General features: G+C 35.8%; 1 protein-coding gene across 2 annotated transcripts in view; it reads left to right on the top strand.

The window, feature by feature from the left end:
• Window positions 1-21098, top strand: part of AGPS (alkylglycerone phosphate synthase) — a 129165-nt gene that overhangs the window by 76067 nt on the left and 32000 nt on the right. For both annotated transcript variants that reach the window (XM_075528826.1, XM_075528827.1), the window contains exons 12-16: window positions 3535-3586; window positions 7344-7420; window positions 9733-9845; window positions 17171-17240; window positions 19653-19714. In XM_075528826.1, the coding sequence (XP_075384941.1) occupies window positions 3535-3586; window positions 7344-7420; window positions 9733-9845; window positions 17171-17240; window positions 19653-19714 (374 nt within the window). The remainder of the gene's footprint in view (window positions 1-3534; window positions 3587-7343; window positions 7421-9732; window positions 9846-17170; window positions 17241-19652; window positions 19715-21098) is intronic.

The raw sequence follows: 21098 nt of genomic DNA, 5'->3' as shown, positions 1-21098 counted from the left end.
ATACTCTTTACTAAGGAATCACTTATCATATTAGGAAAAAAAAATTATTAGCTCCAGTGTGGAAAAGCAGTTTTTGTTTGAGTGTGTCTTAAATTCTCTGAATTTATCTTAGCCCAACAAAGAAATTACTTGGAAAAGATATTCCTCCTCAGTTTGGTTCTGATCACCTGCCAGCAGGGGTCACTTTAATTTAAGGACCTTTTCCCACCATTTTCCTTTCAAGGAATACTTTCAGCTCAGAATAACTGAGTAGCATGAGAATACGTTTACAGTAACTATTCTTGAATTTCTGCTGTTTTTTTTTTTTAATTTAAATGACAAAGTAGCTCATTGCCTACCACATTAGGTTTAAAGCAATTGAAATATAGTCTAATCTCAACTATTTGTAGAATAATTCAGATTGAATGTTATTATTGGTTTAAGGATAGTCACACTTTGGCCTTTTGATTATAAAAACTTATGCTCAATAAAGGAGCCCTGGCAGTGCTATGGACTAAGCATTAAAACTAATAAACACCTTCAGGTCAGTAGTTCAAACCCACGACTGATCCTCAGGAGAAAGGTGAGGCTGTCTGCTCCCATAAAGGTTTACAGTCTCAGAAATGCTATGTAGGATTGCTAGAGGTTGGAATTGAATCTATGGCAGTGGGTGGGTTTTTTATACTTAATTAGTAGTGGTGATAACGTCAAAGTATTTTAAATTATAAGAAATATTTCTTATTTATAAGATTATAGAGATAGAAACAGTGTTTCTTATGTAAATGATCAGAAATGTTTCAAATTTAGACTGAAATATATTGATTTACATGTTATTGATTACCAGAAGAGTCAAATCTAGATGCAATTTTTTAACTCAAATGGTTAACTAATGAGAATTTATTTATAATGATAACTGAATTTATATCTAATGATAAATGAAAACTTACTGTTTAAAAATGTGATGTTATTAAACCATGTGACTAATAAGGAATTTAATTTTTTAACAGTATTGAAAACTAGTTTAATATGTAGAGTGAATTCTTTTTCCAATATCTTTTTGATAGTATTAGTCTTTTGGTATGAATTATGCCTTTTTAATGTAAGAAGGAATATTGGGCTACTAATTTACGTGACCCAGCTGTCAAGTAAGTTAAAATCACATTCAGTATAATTGAAGACAGATTGCCACAAGTACCTTTTCCAGTTTTTTTATTTGGAAATTTGACACATACAGAAAAGTTAAAAATCAGAAATGCACTTCCATGACTCAACAATTAGTAAGTTTTTACTGTTTGTCCAAAAGTATTGCTACAAAGTCAGATAAGCCTTTCTAAAACAAAGGTTTCACACCATGAAACATATCTAACGTCTAGATTTTTATACTTATGATGGTAGTGATTTCTGTCTAACCGTTTCCTGAAGAATGTTGAACTCAGGTTATATCACATCCAAACAGCAGTTTTGGCCTCCTCTGGGGATTCAAATCATGTGTCTATGAAATGTTCTTTCAGTCTTAGGAACAGAAAGCAACTTGTACAAGGCAGAATAGAGGCTGTAGGGTGTATGTGGTTTCCAAACAAAACTCTTTTCAGATAGCCCTGGCCTCCCTGGAATAAGGAGCATGGGCACTTTGCTGCTCTGGGGGAGATTCCTAGGTTCCCAGCCTGTTCCTCCCCAGTGCCGTCTTCAGTTTTCTTGAAGAAGCTTCATCATCATAACTCTTGTCACCAGTCTGTTCCTTCCAAGAAAAGTCCACCAAGATTACTCTTTTGGAATAACAAAAAACAGTTGCCAAAATCAAAACATTTGATCTTTCTCAAAACTCTTTTGTGTGGAGCAGCAGGCTCATGACCTTGTTGCAGAACGGCAGTGATTTAGAAAGATGTCGACTTGAGTTTTGCTGGAAGTTAGATATTAGCCCTTACCCCAAAATTGTTTTATTCCATGCCACAAAAAGTACTCTGGCATGTTTTTAGGGGCACCTTAGTGAGACTAAGGCCTCTAAGAGAATACACTTGTCCACAGCCAACCACTGATCCGAGACATGCTTTGAATCTCAACATTATATTAATACTCAGGTTGTGGATAAATATTGTTACTCAGAAGAATGTTTTAAAAGTTTTTGTCACTTGTCAAAATATTACAGTCTAAACGCTTGTTTAGTATATAAGTTGGTTAGCTGTGTTTTAAAAGGTTGACAGAAACCTATAAATCTCATTTAGAGTACAGTGTGATTTTTAAAAAATTCTGTGTAACAATTGTAGTTACCTTGAGAGTTGATGGTGTGACTGTGGTAGTGCTTTAACATGACAGACTTCAGTCTGAGTATCTGTGCCCCGTATTTTTCTTTCATGGCAGCTCTTGGGTTATACCTAGACATATATAGCACTGGTACAGTTTTTGATAGAGAACCTCAAGCCTCAGAAGATTCATTGCTGTTTTCATACAACTAACCTTGAACAATCTGAAACTTCTAGCCACTGAATACTTTTTTGCATTTTTGTTATTATTTAAAATGAACAATGATAAGTGAGGAAAAGGAATAATCCCCAACATTAGCTGTGAGCACTTTGCAGACCTTTTTTAAAACTGCTATGGCCACAAAAGATTTCATCATCTTCTTCCTCTTTGAAAGGTGTCAGAGAGCCTGATGGCACAGTACCGTTCATAAACAGCAAAGTGCTCCAGGCTCTAGCTGTAGGCTGAGGAACAGCTGCTGGTCTTCTGGAATCCAAATCACTGAGTCCAGGACGTTGGGGGTGACCCACTCCGGCCATCTGCCTTGGATATCCTTTTGAACCCTGACCCTCTAAGCAACTGTTTCCCAAAAGCCACCTTCCAGTGGGTAGAACTTAGTAAGCCCCTAACCAACGGTTTGGCTTTGGGCATCAGCCTCTTTTAGGTCATTCATTACCCATGCGCTGTCAATTTCAAGAAGTAGGAACCCGGAGCTGTGACTGAAAATGCTGGACATGTCTTTAGTGACTGCATTAAGCAACTACACTACAACCAACACTCTACCCCTGTATTTGCTCTGATGCTGTTTCTTGAGAAATTAATATGATAATGACATCGATGAACCACTTTTAACTAACAACTCCCTCTCCTTTAGAGCTACATTTCCAGTTGAATTGTACCCACTCACAATACATATATTTAGTAACATTAAATGTTTCTATGTTTCTTTGTGCGTTTAGATTTTTGACAAGTTTTAGAAATTTCTACTTCTTTTCTCCTTAAGTGTTCCACTCCAAGGCCTGGTATTTCTTTTAGCTTTTTCCCCCCGATCCCTGCTGTGCATTAAGTAGATCTTATTATAGGTAAATAAAAAATCTGGTGACTTCATTATATATGCATATATGTATTATATGTAGATTTCTCAGTATTTTATAGAAGACAGTGATGTTTTATTTGTCTTCATAAAATATTAAGATTATTTCCGTGTCTGTACCTTAAGAACTGGGCCCATGATCCCCTAAATATAGAAAGATAATAGTCATGTTCTACCTGTATAGTTAACACCTACTGAATTAATATTCTTATTTTTTTAAATAGAGATGTGCGCCTGCTTCTATCCGCCTCATGGACAACAAGCAGTTTCAATTTGGTAAGAATTATGGATTGTACACATCTTCTGAAAATTTATGTTGAAGCCCTAGCCCTTGATACCCGTGAACATGACCTTATTTGGAAATAAGATCGCTAAAGGTTTTATCAGTGACATTGACCTAAGGTCACATTAGAAGAAGGTATGCCTTAATGAATCCAGTCTTACTGCTGGTGTTCTATAAAAGAGATGGAAAAAAAGAGAGAAAACACAGATTGCTTTGTGATAATGAAGTTGTACACAAGCTGCAAGCCAGGGAATGGCTGGCACTTCCAGAGGTCAGAAGAATCTAGAAAGAATCTTTCCCCAGAGACTACTGCAGGATAGCTGCTGGCTAATATAACTAATTTGGACTTTCGGCTCCCAGAACAGCGACCCTCTCATTTCCTGCCAGCGGGTCAGTGACCACTCATCATGACACTGAAAGACAGGGTAGACCTGACCCATGAGTTCCTGAGAGTGTAACTCTTTACAGGAGCAGAAAACCCTTTCTCCCAAGGAATGACTGGTAGTTTCAAACTGTAGTCCGACATGTAATCACTACACCCCCAGGACTCCTATAGCAACCATAGGAAGCTAATATAATATGCAGGGACTGGTAGTTTCCATATTTGCTTGGTTAGCAACAAACTACATATGAAACACCAGTTATATGCATGAAGAACACTGGTTGCAGAGCTGCAAAGGTGAGTGTTAATAGTACTTTTCTTTCAAAGGGCGGGCACTAGGTTCAATGAAGACATCTACAGAAGTGACGAGGTATTAGAGATGCTGCAAAAGAAGATTGCACTGGTTCCCTTTCAGTGCAGATGGAGGGAGGGACTGACTGATAAGTCTTGAGGTAGAGGTAGACTGTCAATGATAGGGTAATCGCCAATCACCTATAAGGAAAACCAATTAGCACGAACATGAACCAAATTTATATAACAACCACTAATGCAAAAGATGAAGAGCAGTCTGAGAGTGACCAAACTTGCCATCAAAATTCATTGATAATTAATGGTGATTGGAATGTAAAAGTTGGAAACAGAAAGATTAGCAGATGGTGAATAAGACCTTGATAATAGAAAGAAACCTTTTCAGAAATTACAAAGATTTCAAGACTTCATCTTGTGTACTTTGACCAGAGCAATGAGTTTGTGGAATAGGACATTGTGCTTGGTAATACAGAGGTTCAGGGGAAATTTGAAATACATGAACAGTAAGATGATTAACCCAAAGACTTGAACATGACCTCATCGCAATACTTGGAAGGATAGCAGAGGACCAAGCAGTGTTTAGTTCTGTTGGACAGAACTGATTTGAGGGCCCCTAACAACCTAACAAAATTCTCTTCCATTTTTCCCAGCTAGGAAATTTGTGTAAGAGTTCCTTAACCAATTATAGATTCTGACTCATGGCAAACCTGTATGTATAATGAGTTTAGTGTTGTGTAGATAAAACATGATAGGTAGAATATATTTGGAGTATTATTAATTTGATAGATAATGTTAAGAATAAGTAAAAAATAGCAATTGATAGCTTCTAGTTCAAACTCCACCAGTACCAGGAGGTTTTCTGCTCCCATACAGAGGAACCCTGGCCATGGAGTGTGTTTAGGTTAGGCTGCTAATGGATAGGTCAGCAGGTGAAAACCACTAGCTGCCCCTCAGTGGGAAGACTGGCCTTTTTACTCCCACAAAAGTAACAGTCTCAGAAACCCACAGGGGCAGTTCCACCTGCCTGTAGGCTTGCTGAGAATTGACATCGACTTGATATCAATCAGTTTGGAGAGTTTTGAGTTAATAGTACTGATTTACCCACGTAAGCTTCTTCTACTTTTATTACAAATTATGCTTAAAATGCCTGGTATTTCAGCTTAGTATTAGGGATATGTATATGTGACTCATTCCTACTATTTGTGGAAATTGTGAATATAAATATTAAAATGTTTGTATTACTCCCCTGCAAGGCAGTAGTATTTGGACTTGTCATGTATTGTATAAAGATATGTGGAGCAGAAGATAGTGTATAAGTAATAGATATTTAGATTTTTTTAAAAGCCTGTAGCACATATACTTACGCATATATACTTTTATGTATTGTGTTAAAATACAATGAGGCCCATTGTGATAGGAAGTAAATGTTTTAATGATAATGTCACTGTTTTTACATGCTAGAGGCTATATCTTTTACAGCACTGGTTATACTAGAGAAGCTTAGAGTAAAAGGGGTGGAGGTAGGTGGCGCGCGGGTGGGGGTGTGATCTGGGAGCTCTTAAATGTTCGTTAGGGTTAGCTCTATGTAGTCTGTCCTTTATTATTTTATATATATACGTATATATAACTTAGTTATATATATTTCATTTAAGTTTTACTTAAGACTTACGGTGCCTTGTATTTTATGTAACGTTTCTTATAGTCAGTAAACGTATAGTGAATAAATACAGTCACATTCATACTTTTATGTAGAATAATATTAAAAGACTACATGTGATAGATAATTTTATGTATTGTTGCTGCTTTCCCTCATAGACAACTTTCTTTCTGAGAAGTAGCTAGTTTTCTATTTGCATCCATTTTAAAGAACATAACACTTTAAAAATAAACCAGTAACCTCCACCTTACCCCCCGCCACCCTTACAAAAAAATCCCAAACAAACAAAAACTCATTATAGCTTTAAACAAATTAATGTTTTACTTGGAGATGATTTTCTATTTCAGGCTTTACATTCTTCATAAAACGTGCGTAGCCCCACTCTTTTCTGGATGGGCTCATCATGTGAAGGCCAGATGCATGACTCTTAAATGTAGCAGCCCTGGGGATTGAGAAGTCGATACTCCCTTCAAACAAAGGAACAATAGTAAAAAGCTTTTGCTCTATTAAGCTCAGTCCTCAGGCAATGATGTTAATTTAACCGACTTTGAGACCCCATTTATGTTATTTTGGCAATTTTAATTCTCTGGGTGTGATTAAGAAAGCAATTACTAGTCTTATGCCAAGAATTCTGTGTGAATTAAGAAATAATTAAGAAACAACCTTAAACCTGGCATTGATTCTATATTTGGTTATAGTTCTCAATGGTGTCTGTATAATTCAGTAAAATAAAACTAAAACTAGCCACCATTGGGTGTTCTTAATGAAATAAAATCTAATGAAGTGGTTTTACAATGTGTAAACCAAACCACACCATTGAAAGATAATCTATATGTAGTAGTATTAAATGCATACTATAACTTAGAAAGCAAGTAAAGCTTGAAGTGTCATAAATAAATTCTGTATGCCTTTTGAAGAGGTAGTGATAAAAGATGGAGATCTTAATAGTTATGTGTGACACATACATAGCACTTAACACGACCACAGAACCAAAGTGTGTGTGTGTGTGTGTGTGTGTGTGTGTGTGTGTGTGTAAATACATTGTTGTTAGGTGCTGTGGCATCAGTCCCAACTCATAGGAACCCTATGTACAGCAGAACAAAAAAACCTGCCTGGTCCTACACTATCTTCACAATCATTATGTTTGAGCCCATTGTTGCAGCCGCTGTGTCAGTCTGTTTCCTTAAGCTTCTTCCTATTTTTCTTACCAAGCATCATGTCTATCTCCAGGGACTGGTCCCTCCTGATTAATAACATGTCCAAAGTATCAAGAAGCATACAAATTAAAGTAACAAAAACCTTTTTTTTTTTCTTTCAGGATACTTAATGTGAGATAGTGTCTTGTCTTGAAAAATGCAGAACTTACTGTTAATTAAAAATAACTTTTTCCTTCCTTCTTTAGGTCATGCCCTTAAACCTCAGGTTTCCTCTATTTTTACATCATTTTTGGATGGACTGAAAAAATTTTATCTTACAAAGGTAAGAATTTTTATAAAAACCTAAAAAATGTGTGCTTATTAGGCTATTAATTTTGATTGTTGCTTTTTTTCTCCTTACCTCTACTTTTCATGTTTGTTTTTCCATGCTACTGTATAAACATTATCACAGATTTTCACATTGAAATAAATATTTCAGCATATAATTATATGATTTTTAAAATGTTATATATGTTTTCAGTTTTATTTCTAATATTAACAATTTTGAATAATTTCATACATATATAGAATTTTATTCCTAGTAGAAATCTAGAAATGAAAGAAGAATTTTTGTTTATTTTAAATTTTTAAATGTTCAACTCCTTTCAAGCTTATTCTACCACTAATAATGCACATGTGCCATTAGTTATTGTGTCCTTGTTTTGTACGTAGGATTTCTTATGATGTGTGTGATGTTTTCAATCTAATGTAGGGCAAATCCTACAAGGAAAACAGAGCTGGGTTGGGTCTCAACAAAGCTATCATTTTCTGTGGAGTCCCATAAGTTTTCTGCCATTGATAGGTACAACTTGCTCTGCTTTGCTGTCACTTATTGTAAAAATGAGCAGGATTTATTTGTTGAAAATCTAGTCCCCGCCCCCCCCCCCCGTTTTTCTGAATTTTTGTTAATATCATCACTACATGTTTATTCTTCTAGAAAAATTGTAGGAACTCATTATTTTAAAGAATGCATTAAGATTTTTTACTAGGATGGGAGTAAATTAATTTGGGCTACAGGTAACAGGTGTTTAGTACTTAGTGTGTCCATTCAGGAAGGTGTACTCTCTTTTTCTGGACTCCCCTGATTTTGGAGACCTCATGTGGATCAAGGACAACTGTGCTTCATAGTGTTTTCTTTATGTTTGCAAACCTTTTAGTGTAATTTGGTTGGAGGTTTACAGAGCAAAACTTCCTACAAGTTGCTCATTTTGTTTCATGCCATTGATTGCTGTCCTCACAATGTAGCATCATGTACTCCACTCCCTCCTGTGCTTCACATTTTCATTCCATCTTTCCTAATCCATCTGAACATTATTTTTGGGTAAGTGCTTCCCCTTTCTCCTTAAGTGATTGATTATTCTAAGGTATGTTCCCCTTATCGACCTGTCTGTAGTTTAGCTGAAACTTGAGCCATGGAGGTGATTCATGTCCAGACCTGAGGAGTGACTAAGGGGCCATAGCCTTGGGGCTGGGGTGGGCATGCGGTCACCAGCGTCAGGTCAGCCAGTTAGCCTGGTCTTTATGATTTGGAGTTTTGTTCCTAATTTTTCTCCCCTCTATTCAGGACCTTCTAATTGACCCTTTTCAGAGAAATTGGTATAGTGGTAGCTGAGCACCATCTAATTCTTTTGGTCTCAGGATTGTAGGGGCTGATGTTCACACGGCCCATTAGTATATTGTACTAATTGTCTCCATGTGTTCAGTTGTCTTCTCTCTTCTTTCTTCCCGATGGGGAGACACCAGTACCTGAGCTGCTCACGAATTTAAGACCCCAATCACCAAAGTCCTGATGTAGAACTTTGACTCAGGTGGACTGTGTTACACCAGTTGACCTTGGTGTCCTCAGAGACCATGGCCCTGAGCACCAAGATCTCATAATTCATAAGAGATTTTCATAAATTTTCCTTCCATATGTTCAGCCACACTCATTGATATATTTGTAGCATAGGTAAATACACATGAAAAAAATCGCCTCAATCAGATCTATAGATAGTCATGGGTGTGGTATTTACCTGTGTTGCTTTTAAATCTTGCGTTCTTCCCAGTACCTTCTCCATGTCTCCATCCTGTTTCACTGACCTCCCTCTGCACCCCATGCAGTGTGTCTGTCTGCCCAATAGTAACTTAAGTATAGCTTTCGCATCCGTTTTAGACTGAAGATCATTCTTATATATTTTATAAATTAGTTTTATGCATAAAATCTCTTGAAAAATATTCTTTAACAAGAAGTATGTAGGGTACTAGCTTCCCCTCACACCTGTATTATAGTCTTCCTTTCTTATTTTGTTATCTTTTTATTTTGTGAGTGACTTGAGTAGGCTCACTGAGCATTCTGGTTGATTGGCATGCAGTTTCTCCCCTCTGCCCAGGACCTTCCAATGTGACCTTCTACGGAGAAGTTGGTATAGTAGTGGCCGAGCACTCTGGATTGTAAGGGCTGATGTTACTATATTGGACTACTTTTAAATTTTCCCTAATTTTTAAGGCGTTTTATTATGTTTGAGCCCAGATCAGAAGAATAAAAGAACAAAACATATTTTGATGTACTGTTTTATAGACTTTTCTGTAATAATGACATGTTTTGTTCTTTTGTAGTTTAAAGGATTTGACCCCAATCAGCTAAGTATAGCTACATTACTGTTTGAGGGGGACCGTGAGCGGGTTCTTCAACATGAAAAGCAAGTGTATGACATTGCTGCAAAATTTGGGTATGGCTTTAAATTCTTAATTTTAAGTTAAACTAAACTTTCAATATCTCCAGTCACTATTAATGTACCCTTTTTAGTATTTGCTTTGTGGTCAAATGTTAATGACAAAGTTATAATATTGCATCTGGTGATTTCCTATTTTTAAAGAAGTTAGGTTGGTGTGTTTCTCTGACTTGTCTAGTCATATATGTGTACATTAAGTACAAAAAACCCCATTTGCTAGAGATTATTAGTTAATTTTATAATATTTGTTAACTTTTATAATACTTCTCATACTAGAATGGAGTAAGGGTAAAATGCAGACATGTTAACTATTTAATGGTAATTGTCCTGAATAAAGTATGCTATAAGGATGTTTTCAAAAGGAAATTATGTCTAATCAAAAGTACTTGATAAATTATCTATACTCCACCCCTGTCACTTATTGTTTTGTGCTGGTACAAAGAAACAGAACATTTCACATCTATAACCGACTGAATAATGGGAGGGTGGTTTCTGCTTGTCAGCTTGATGGATTATAAGACTGATCGATGAGAACTCCAGTGAAAATGTCATTTATCAGGACTACAGTTTTCCTCTCCTTTTCTAGAACATAAACTAACAATTTTCCAGATACCATTTCTTATTTCTCTTTATTTTAAGGCTTAAGATACATGTACACATTGTGTTTTACTGAGTTCTGAATCATTTTACTAAGGTTTTGCTGTTATTTGGGGATAACGGGAATATGTTTTTTTTTCCTTTTTTAGTGCAAACAAACACTTTCTTTGGAACCATGTGTCATAGGATGATCCATCCACTTTTGTTTAATTTATTTCTAGAATTTTCTGTAAAAGCACAGCCTTGATAGAGAGGAAAAGACATAATTGTGGGCCTAATTTTGGCCCCTTTTTGAACTGTTCAGCATTACAGATTAATTCCTCATTTTTGTTTGTACCCTTTTCGGAAATTGCAAGAAGAGTTTTCAGTTCTTTTAAAAATCTGGGGGTTCATTAATGACAGCAATAGATGTTTTTCTTTTTTCCTCTTCCCACAGTTCCTTTTTTGAGGATCACTGATGTTTAACTCAATTAGTTAAGAGTAAGTGTGTCAGAAAAATCGATTTAAAGACCAAACAGCTTGGATTTCAGGTGTTATTTTTGTTTGAATTTTCTAAATGTACACATTCACTTTTCTTAAAATCTGTGTATGTAAACTACCTTCTAAGTTTTGGAGAAAATGTATAATTCGATTAAAAGGTAATTTTTCTTAAGGCAGATTATAGTAGTCAGGAAGATTTAAAGCGATTAAGTTAGAATCTTTCATATCTCAAACCCAAACCAAACTAACTGCCCTTGAGTCAGTTCAGACTCATAGCAGCCTTATAAGATGGGGTGAAATTGCCTTGGGGTGGGTTTCAAAGCTATACATCCTTATGGGAGCAGGAAGCTTCCTCTTTTACCTGTGGAAGGGCTAGTGAGTTTGAACTACCAGCTTCATGATTAGCAACCCAGTTCATCAGACAGTGAGTGGGGCTTTCTCTACGGGAGATCCAGGTTCTGTTCCCCAATCACTTCATAAGCAGCTACCACCGAGTTCTTCATGGAGGCTTGTTGTGTTGCCGGGTGTTTGAACAGCTTCCAGTGGAGCTTCTAGACTAAGACAGCCTGGAAAGAAATCCTGGGTGGTCTTCAAAACGTAAAGCCAGTGAGTCAATTCTGAAAAACCATGCGGTGAAATCCCTAGGGATAACAGCGGGCTGATTCCACTGCATATGGCGGCCCATGAGGTGGGCGCTGACTCAGTGCCAATAAAGAATAACTGTCTTAAATAGTATGACACCGAAACATTTTTTTAAAGTTTTCTTATAGAAGGGGACTTCAAAGGGTGCATGGAAAAATGGAATTAACCAAAAAAATAATTGAATTTTTTTCATGAACTTATTTCAATCCCCCTGTATGTTGAAACATTGAATTGAAGTTTAAGATTTTCGCAAATGGACTTATAAGAAAATGGAAGGTGACATTTTACTGGAATTCTATAAAGTGATACTGTAGTATTTAAAAATCATGTGAATTATATTATTTATGTATAGTTTTATCTCATTCCTCTTCCCACAATACACATGCACGCACACAAATTCTATTTTGTAGCATATATATTTATCATTATAACTCGGATTAGCCAGCAAGTCATTACTGGTTTCCTACTAGATGGAGCTAGAGTAATGAGAAGATGTCCGTTTACCCACCTCACACATACTTTTTGAAGGCTTCACCACCGATGGCCTGATACATGCTAGACTCTTATTAAATATTGAATAAATTAATAAAATATAATATGGTTTCTCTCTGTCATATTTTATTCTGCTTCATTTATGCCTAATTAACCATGCTATCCTTTTCACAGTATGTTTTAATCTTTAGGTATGCGCCAGACAGTTTTGTCAGTTTCATTTAACTTGGGAAGTTCCACATAATGCTAGTTTTTTCCCACATAACATCCATTTGCAGTTTAGAAATGAGAGTAAATCTTCCTTAAGATGTAGAATCCAAGTCTTTTTGAATAGTGATACTTGCATTCTTGAACTATTAATTTAATTTGAGTGAGTTTGCATATTTGTTTTAGATTCAGCCTTTAAAAATAGACTATATAAAAATAGACCATAATGAAGTGAAAAAAACCTTAAACCCAGAAGGCTATCTCACTTATTTACTAGTGTTATTTGCTACTTGTTGGTTATGTATTGTAACTAATTTCTTCATGTGCTTTCATCATGGCTTCCTTTATTTAGATGAAGGAATCTATGTTGAAAACCCAGGCTAAAAGAAAACAACCCAGGCTGCTGATTTAGGCTGGATGACTTAAGCCTTTTTTTTTTTTTTTGATATGTGGATCTAGTTTTTTGTGTTTTCCTAGTAGAAGCCTGGTTTCTATCCGTCCTCTGTGCACTTCTTCTTGGTGTGCATAAGAGTGGAGAAAGCACCACCCAAGTTTCTTGCTGCTAAAAGTTTTATAACCTAGTTTAGTTCTTGCTTCTCTCTCTCTGATTATTGGCATTATTAATCTATCCTCTACTTTCTGTTTGTTTGGTTTTTTTTACCTTTTGTATCTACCCCATGCAGTTTTAAATCTATTGTCTTTTGTTATGGTCCTTAAATTTTGGAATATTTTTATGAATTAGGTATTATAGATAAAATTGTGTCTCTTCAAACTGAATGTTCTAAATCCTAAGGTAGTTAAAATCCCATTTAGGAATGGGTTGTCTTTATTATGTTAATGAGGCAGGATTAATGTAGAGTGCATTAGTTAATCCCTTTTGATGTAAAAAGAGATTAAAGAAGCAAGAGAAATTAGAAGAGGTGAGGTAAAATAGATGCCAAGCCTCTTGAAGATGTCCCAGGAGCGGATGCTCAAAAGAGACAAGGACCTTGCACCAGAGTTAACACCTGTTAAATTCACCTAGCCACCATAACTGAAAAGGTACATTTCTGTATGAGCCATCTACTTGTGGTCTTTCTGTTAAAGCAACACCAGGTAAGTCAGTCAGAATTTGTTCTAAGAAGTGGAGTCCTGTTCTCTACATGCCTGAACTGTTGAGGCAGTTTGGTTATTGGAAGTAAGCTTGAAGAGTTTTCGGGTGTTTAATAAGTATCTACATTACCTTTTAGAATTATGGGTATCAGAGGCAGTTTTGGTAACTGCTCAAAAGGAAGTGAGGAGAGCTATAACAAAAGTATCACTAATGCATGTGGTGCCAGCCACAGAACGTTGCTAGCAATGTAGACGTTGAATGTGCTTTAAAATAAAATGAGGAGCCTGTGACTGGACAGTGGAGAAGGGGCATTGCTTTTTATGCAGCGTTCAAGAACTTGTCTAAATTGTGTTCAAATATTTGGTGGAAGTTAGAACTTATAAATGTTCTACTTAGATATCTGCTTGATGAAATTTCCAAGCAAGATCTTAAAGGTCTCTTCCCGCTGCTCATAGTGAGAGGAAAAAGGAGAGAGGTGGGCTTACAAAGGAACTGTGCGGGATGGAGACAAAAGTTAAAAAATGGGGAAAATTCCATTGTGCAAAGTGAATGGTATGTGACCTAGAATTTTCACCACAGACAAGGCTATACAATCTTTTATTAGATTAAGCCTCTGCCTGATGGCTCTGACCAACTACCCAAGCAGAAAACCCAACGATTTAAACTGAAATTTGCTTTTCGATTGCATCAAAGTCTACAGTTTAACTAGCCCTCCGTCGTTTGTATATATTCATAAAGGGATCTTGGAAGCCCTGGATTAGACAAGTAAAAGAAATGAGCAGAGGAGTGGTAAGGTAGGCACCAATCCAAGGTTGCCCAGTAACTGTCGCTCAGAAGGCAAGGATCTTACTGGAGTCCATGGAGAAAACCTACCTCTAGATCAGCGTGATGATGTCTTAGGAACCGAGACACCGCTCCGCTACGTCTCCAGGCGGGTCCGCCCACAGGCAGATACGCCCACATACAAGTACCTGGCATGGAGACTGTTAACCATGCAACACCATGCTTCAAGACAAAATTTTATTTGTAATTAGAAATAAATATTTCACAATATGTAATTACATATTGTTTTGTGATTAATCACTATGCTTTAATTATGTTCAATTTGTAACAGTGAAAATACATCCTGCATATGAGATAGTTTACATGATGATTCATAACAGTAACAAAATAACAGTTAGGAAGTATCAAAGAGAATAATGTTATGGTTGGGGGTTCGCCACCACGTGAGGACAGTATGAAAGGGTTGCGGCATTTGGAAGGCTGAGAACCCTGCTCTAGAGCTAGCATTCTGAATGCAGACTTTCATCTTCCTAAGCTGTGAGAAATCACTTCCTGTTTGTTAATGCCATCCACTTGTGGTATTTCTTGTGTAGTAGCACTAGATGAGTCAGGGAGTTTATCCGTATTTGACAGTGGTGTGATGCACTTTGTCTTTGCTAAGGGTTGGACATAATAACCCCAGTACTGTCAGCAGTTGTGACTGTTGTACTGACATTTACCCAGAAAACAAGGTAATGTAGTATCGCTATTTTGAAAGTGTGTTTAAGTTACTTAATGCAGCTTAGCCCGAGAATGATTAGGTTCACCTAATCTATATATATTCTCATTTCCTCATTCATTAGTCTTTCCCAGTCGTTTGTCATAAAACAACTTGAAATTTGCATAAGATACCTTATTAACTGATGGTTGAAATTTGGAGATGATCATGAAGTGGATATTGCCACTCTAAGATAAAGCAATTTGAATTTAACTAGAGTTTTTCAAATGACTACAAACCTGGCATATTAAAACTCTTTACTTTTAAGCCCTGCTTTGGTTTACAAGACAAACCAGGCTTTCAATTCCTGTAAAGCATTAATGTCTTGGAAACCCACAGGGCCAGTTCTAGCCTGTTCAGGAGGAATACTATGAATCAATAACTATTTGATGACATTGAATTGGAGTTATTGTTTACAGATGAATTCCCAAGGCAATTCTAATTGGAGATAGTCCTAAATGCTAAGAGAAATTTCAAATAACTAAAATTTCAAGGAAATTTGTGACTCAATGTCTTCTCCTTTCGCGTTTGTAACCTTAGAGGAGAGGAGGGGAGAGGTTTTGTCATATACTGCATTCTTTAGATTAGATCTTTGTTTTTCCCTGCCAGATATTAGAAGGGTAGGGGAAATAACATAAATAGCTAGCTACCTGGGATTTGGAAGCAGAAATTTGATTTGCTCTTTTCTAAAGATTCCCTACACAGGTCTCTTACAGCTTTTCTAGTGTTCACTCGCTTTTCCTTCCTCTCACTGCTGGGCTCAGGATGCACTGTTTCTGTTTTCTACATCAGAAACGTTTTTATCTCTTAGACTCATAATCTGTCGTTTCATACCTCTACCTCAGCTATCATTAGTTTATTTTCTCTGAAGTTCTTGCAGCAGCAATTTTCAGAGTGAATTTTTCCTTTTCGGGGGAATTTTGTTTCTCTTTTCTTTAGTTGTTAATATTTAAGTAATACCAACAACATCTTTCATTTCCTTATACACTACCCCCAAGTTGTTCTAGACTGGGGCTGCTTCTGTCCTGGACGACTCTAATCTGTGGATCTCCAACTATAAGAAGTTAGGGAATTATGACTCAGCTAGTGTATCTCAGCCTAAAATTGCCCAACAGAATTTGTATAGAGCAAGGATACAACTGAACTGTATTATTTATACCAGATCAGCAGAATTTCAGGGGAAGCAAGGGATTTAACTGCAAGATGTTCATTAAAGCCACAAGATAAATGGTTCTTCCAGGAGAGGTTCACATAGTCGTTTCAAGAACTGAGTCTTGGGTAACACCCATGGTTAATGGTTCAGCATATTAAATGAGACCAGAGAAATACAGTTAGGACCTGAGAAGACACCCAAAAGCTAATCATCAGCCCTGAGCAAAAATCACCAGAAATTTGTTTTTCTGTTGATCTCGTTTTATTGAGGAGTCTTCAGTAAGTACATTGAGAGTTGGGGTGAGCTTTATTTTGTTGTCTTGAGACCAGTTAAGTGTCAGTTTCTCTTTGATGATGGGAAAATTGTAATTAAAAGTTCTTTACTGAAGTTAATAGAAAACGAGATTCATTTGTAGTCTTTTAAAGTTAGGAACCAGAGACAGTACTTGAGGTTGAATTATACACCATATGGGATTAACTCTAACTGCATCACCAAATATGATTGGTATGGATAAAACTATATTCAAATAGAAACGAATAGTTTGTATATGATCACAGCTGTAAAACCTTACCTGTTGATCTTGTACTTATCTATGTATATGCTTTGTAGACTATAATATCTTTTAAGTATATATTGCCTCATTTAAATAGTAGATTGCATAAAATAAACACCATGTCTATTGCCTTCTATACTATGTGTTCAGTAGTTTAAAAATCTTATGGAATTTGGTAGATACTGGTTAATCATCATACTTTATATATATATATAAAATATAAAGAAGATCAGAATTTAGGTATCTCAGTGCCTTTTGAAGATGATTTAAGCGAGTTTCTCATCATTCTTTCTCTGCAGATAGACATGGTTGAAAAGAAAATGAGTTTGTTTCATTGGCTTGATGAATAAAATTTTTAAATTAATGACTAAACTACAATATGAAGTCTATGTAGCCAGGGTTATTTTCTTGACAGTTCCTTGAAATATTTAATAACAACAAGAATGCAGTGTAATATGCTTTAATCTGTTAAGCAGTTGAGGAAACAACTCAATTTGGTTCGTAGTGTATGTATATTTTTAATCGTTCTTTGGAAATACGATAACAGTTGAATCTTTAATTGCAGCGGACTAGCTGTTGGAGAAGACAATGGACAGCGAGGTTACTTGCTGACCTATGTCATTGCATATATTCGAGTAAGTTAACTCAGATTGTCCCATCATGTTATTCATGTTACACATAACTTTGTCTAACGTTGAGAAAATAAAATTGTCTACTTTTTTATTTCTTAAATTTTAAGCTGTTGTAATTGATTACAAGTTTAAATGAGTTCTTCACAAGCTCATTTAAACTTTCCATCTACGCTTGTCGGAGAACTTGAGGATGATTTAGTAGATCATGTGCTCTTTAAAAGAATAAAGCCATTCTTCACTGGAAGTTGACCTTGCCATTTCAAACATTACTTGGCTAGAATCAGCTAGCAATCCCACATTTGTTCATAGAAGCTATTACAAAAATAATATAAATAAAAACAATGCATATTTATATTAAAATATATTTTTAAAAATTAAATCTTTCTTTAAGTGTATTTTATAAGCTGATATTTAATTGGCCATCTTAGGTGTAATTGTTGATCTCGCTAAAAGAAAAAAGTTAATACTTATTTTTTTGCAAGTAGTTATTCATCAGTGATGATTATAGTACAGAATTAAAGAAATAACTTGTGTATGTATATATGAACTCCACAAGTTTCTAATTCTACACTTACTATTTGTAGCACACATTTCTCTAGCCGTCGTTAACCACGGGGCTATTACACTTTATTCATTAATTAATTTTGTTTGGCTTTTCTACTTTGGCTCTAACAAACTGAAGTTTCTTAATTGCTTTCTACGGTCACTAGGGTGACTGTTATTGGTTTATATTTTTCATTTTGCTTCCTAAGTAATTTATAGGATCTTAATTTAAGAGGTCATTTCTCAGATATCCTATGGACAATTTAGTCTTCTCAAATCCTGCCTTTTCTCATTTTTCACTTTGAAATGCGTTGTTAAAAAAACTCACACAAACCTTTGTTTTCACTCCTCTAGGAAAGCTTGGATAAATGTCCTCATCCAAAGACTGTAATTTTAGCTAAAATGCAATGAGTGAAGGCATAGAGGATACACTTGCCCCGATAGTGCACACAAAGAAAAGCACAAATGATTGCCTGTAACTTGTGTTAGAGGTTGTGAAAATGATAAGGAATTTTAGACAAGATTTGTGCCATGTATGAATCACATCTACCTCCTTGTTTCTTTGTTTGTTAGACATGTTCTCTGGGGGTATTGACTATTTTCCCCAATAATTAATTCAGAATTGTAGAAAATGAGATAGAATTGTATTAAGTGCAGCAGACACACGATTGGGAATAAGTTTCTTGACTTCTTAGGGCTCCAATCAATGTTAATTACCTACAGGAGCCCTGGGGACAGAGAGGTGATGAGTGGGGCTGCTACCCAGGAAAACAGCGGTTTGAACCCACAGCCCCTCCTAAGTAGAAGATGGGGCTTTCTTCTTCCGTAAAGATTATCGTGTTGGAAACTCAGAGAGACCGTCCTATACTAGGACCTCTATGAGTCGAAATCAACTTGATTCATCAAGTGAAAAGCAAATTAGAGGCTTATTTTTTCCCTTTTGGATTATTTGTTGTATTATCCCAATGCTTAAAATCACTGTCACTGAATAGAGACTTTTTGAATAACGGAAAAACATTTAGTTCAGTAATTTCGTCTTTTTTTTTTCTATCGATTTCAATGATTCGATTTACTGAAAAACTTAGCATGCGCTAATTATTCTGCCTTAAGTTTTGTTTTGGCATTTGTACTTCTGTGGTTGTGAATTGTTCTTTCAATTTTTACGTTAATGTAGAATTTGTGCTTTGGAAAATAAATTAAGCATTATAAATAACTTGAATTTAACTGGCTATGGTCTCTGTGCTATAAAATACATCTCGCAAGTAGAAGTGCATCCAGATGACCCAGTCCTTCTACTCTCTGTCAAGTTCTGCTTCATTCATGCGCTTTGTACAACGTTGATCTAAAGCAGAGATCATCTCATGATTCTTTTGTCCTCTTCCAGTGCTGATGGTCAGTTATGATATTGTTTGACTTGCTGCTGAGGCCACTAAGAAGGTGTCCTGCCAGCATTCTCTTAATGGAAAGTAGACTGGTTCAGGGTGGAACATCCGACCACTGGAGAAATAGTCCCATCCTACTCTACGTCTGGTACTCAGCAAGGTGCTAAGGGTATACAACTGGTCTTCAAAACATTCATGGGAAAATTCCACTATTTTTAAAGTCCTTTTCCCCCACAAACTTTTTGAAAATCCCTCTAATACAAGGAAAGAAGCTAGACAAGACTCCTTCCCTGATGGAGTCTCTACCTCACTTTGGAGGCATTGTTCCGTTACATTTATGATGTCGGTAGGAGTAAAGAGTAAGTGAGGTTAAATCAGAAATATATAATATTAAACATTGAATGAAATAACACAATAAATGTGAAATGCTAACAGTAGTAATTCTTTGGCGTTTTTTAACATGTATATATTTTTATATGTGTCTTAACAGGATTTGGGCTTGGAATATTATGTATTAGCAGAATCATTTGAGACTTCAGCTCCTTGGGACAGGTAAATGTAATAGAACATCTGATGTATTCAAGTAGGCTATATGAGTTGAAGTAAAATAGTTTTCTGTGTGACTAGGTAAGAGTTTTAAGATTCTATTAAGAAGTACAACAACAAGAGAGTCCCATTTTATTTAAATTAATGTCTTCATCAGAATGGAATATTTGCCATTCATTTTTTGTTTGAGGCCAAATTCTTTCTGACCCATAGAAAAAGGAAGGCATTATAGACATTTACCTTGTGAAAAGTCTTAACTGAGTTTAAATGTCAGTAGTTGCTTTTACTAGTCTTTGATTTAAATTCTTAAGTGAATTAAATACTTAAGTGTTCTCTAAAAAGTACCACAACCAACCAGTCTTCGTTTATCATATATTATTTATTTCACTTGGTATTTTTATACGTATATGTTATGACTTGTGTTTTAATTTGTATTGAAGCAGTTTGTGAAAGAAATCCAACTTATGTACAATTACCAATTTAAATTTTATGTTAAAATCCTACTACTGGAACATATGATTCAAATACGACAAATGGAACTAAATTTTAGAAGGGCTTCTTGCCAAAATAATGCTTTTTCTTTCTCATATACACACAGATGCACATTGGCGGAAGTAGGGAGAATAAAAGCCAGGTGCCTTTGAGTCAGTGCCAGCACATAATAACCCCATGGGTGTCAGAGTAGATCACCAAACCTTTCTTTCAGGGTGCCTTTAGACCCCACTAACGTTTCAGTTAGCAGCCAAAGCACTAAGTGAGGCTCCATCCAGAACTCCACAGCTGATGAAGAAATGGAAAATAGTTTTATTAAAAATGAATTTGAGTAGTTAACTTCATACTTTAAAATTCTTGAGATTGTCCGTATATTTTTACGTTCTTCTAATGTGCTTTATAGAATTATGAAATACTTTAAATCTACGGAAAAGTGCAGAGCTTATATCAAAATTCCATGAATCTACATCCCCAAATATTAAATATCTTAACATTTTGTCTTCCCTTAAATTTTACTTATATACCTGTAATCTTCAACTACTGTAGATTATGACTTTGGTGCATAGCTTCTCATGCTGTGAGCATCGTTAGTTAACCGAGTTTATAGTACTAACATGGTGGTCACAATTTTTTATACTAAATTTTAATAAGAAGATGAAATCATATAAATAAATAATGAAGAGATCATTAGCACCTAAACTTTTTGTGCAGCTGTTGTGTTGATCTTAAAGACCATTTTAATCTTTAATGCTCCTAGTGGCGTGGTGATTACACATTGGGCTGCAATCCACAAGGTCAGCAGTTTGAAACCACTAGTGCAGTGCTCCCCTGGAGAGAATGATGGGGCTTTCTATTCCCTTGAAGAGTTACTGCTTGGGGAAACTCACAGGGGCAGTTT

Source organism: Tenrec ecaudatus, chromosome 13 (assembly GCF_050624435.1).
Source record: "Tenrec ecaudatus isolate mTenEca1 chromosome 13, mTenEca1.hap1, whole genome shotgun sequence".
NCBI classification, from domain to species: Eukaryota; Metazoa; Chordata; class Mammalia; order Afrosoricida; family Tenrecidae; genus Tenrec; species Tenrec ecaudatus.
This window is presented reverse-complemented; position numbering and strand designations above follow the sequence as displayed.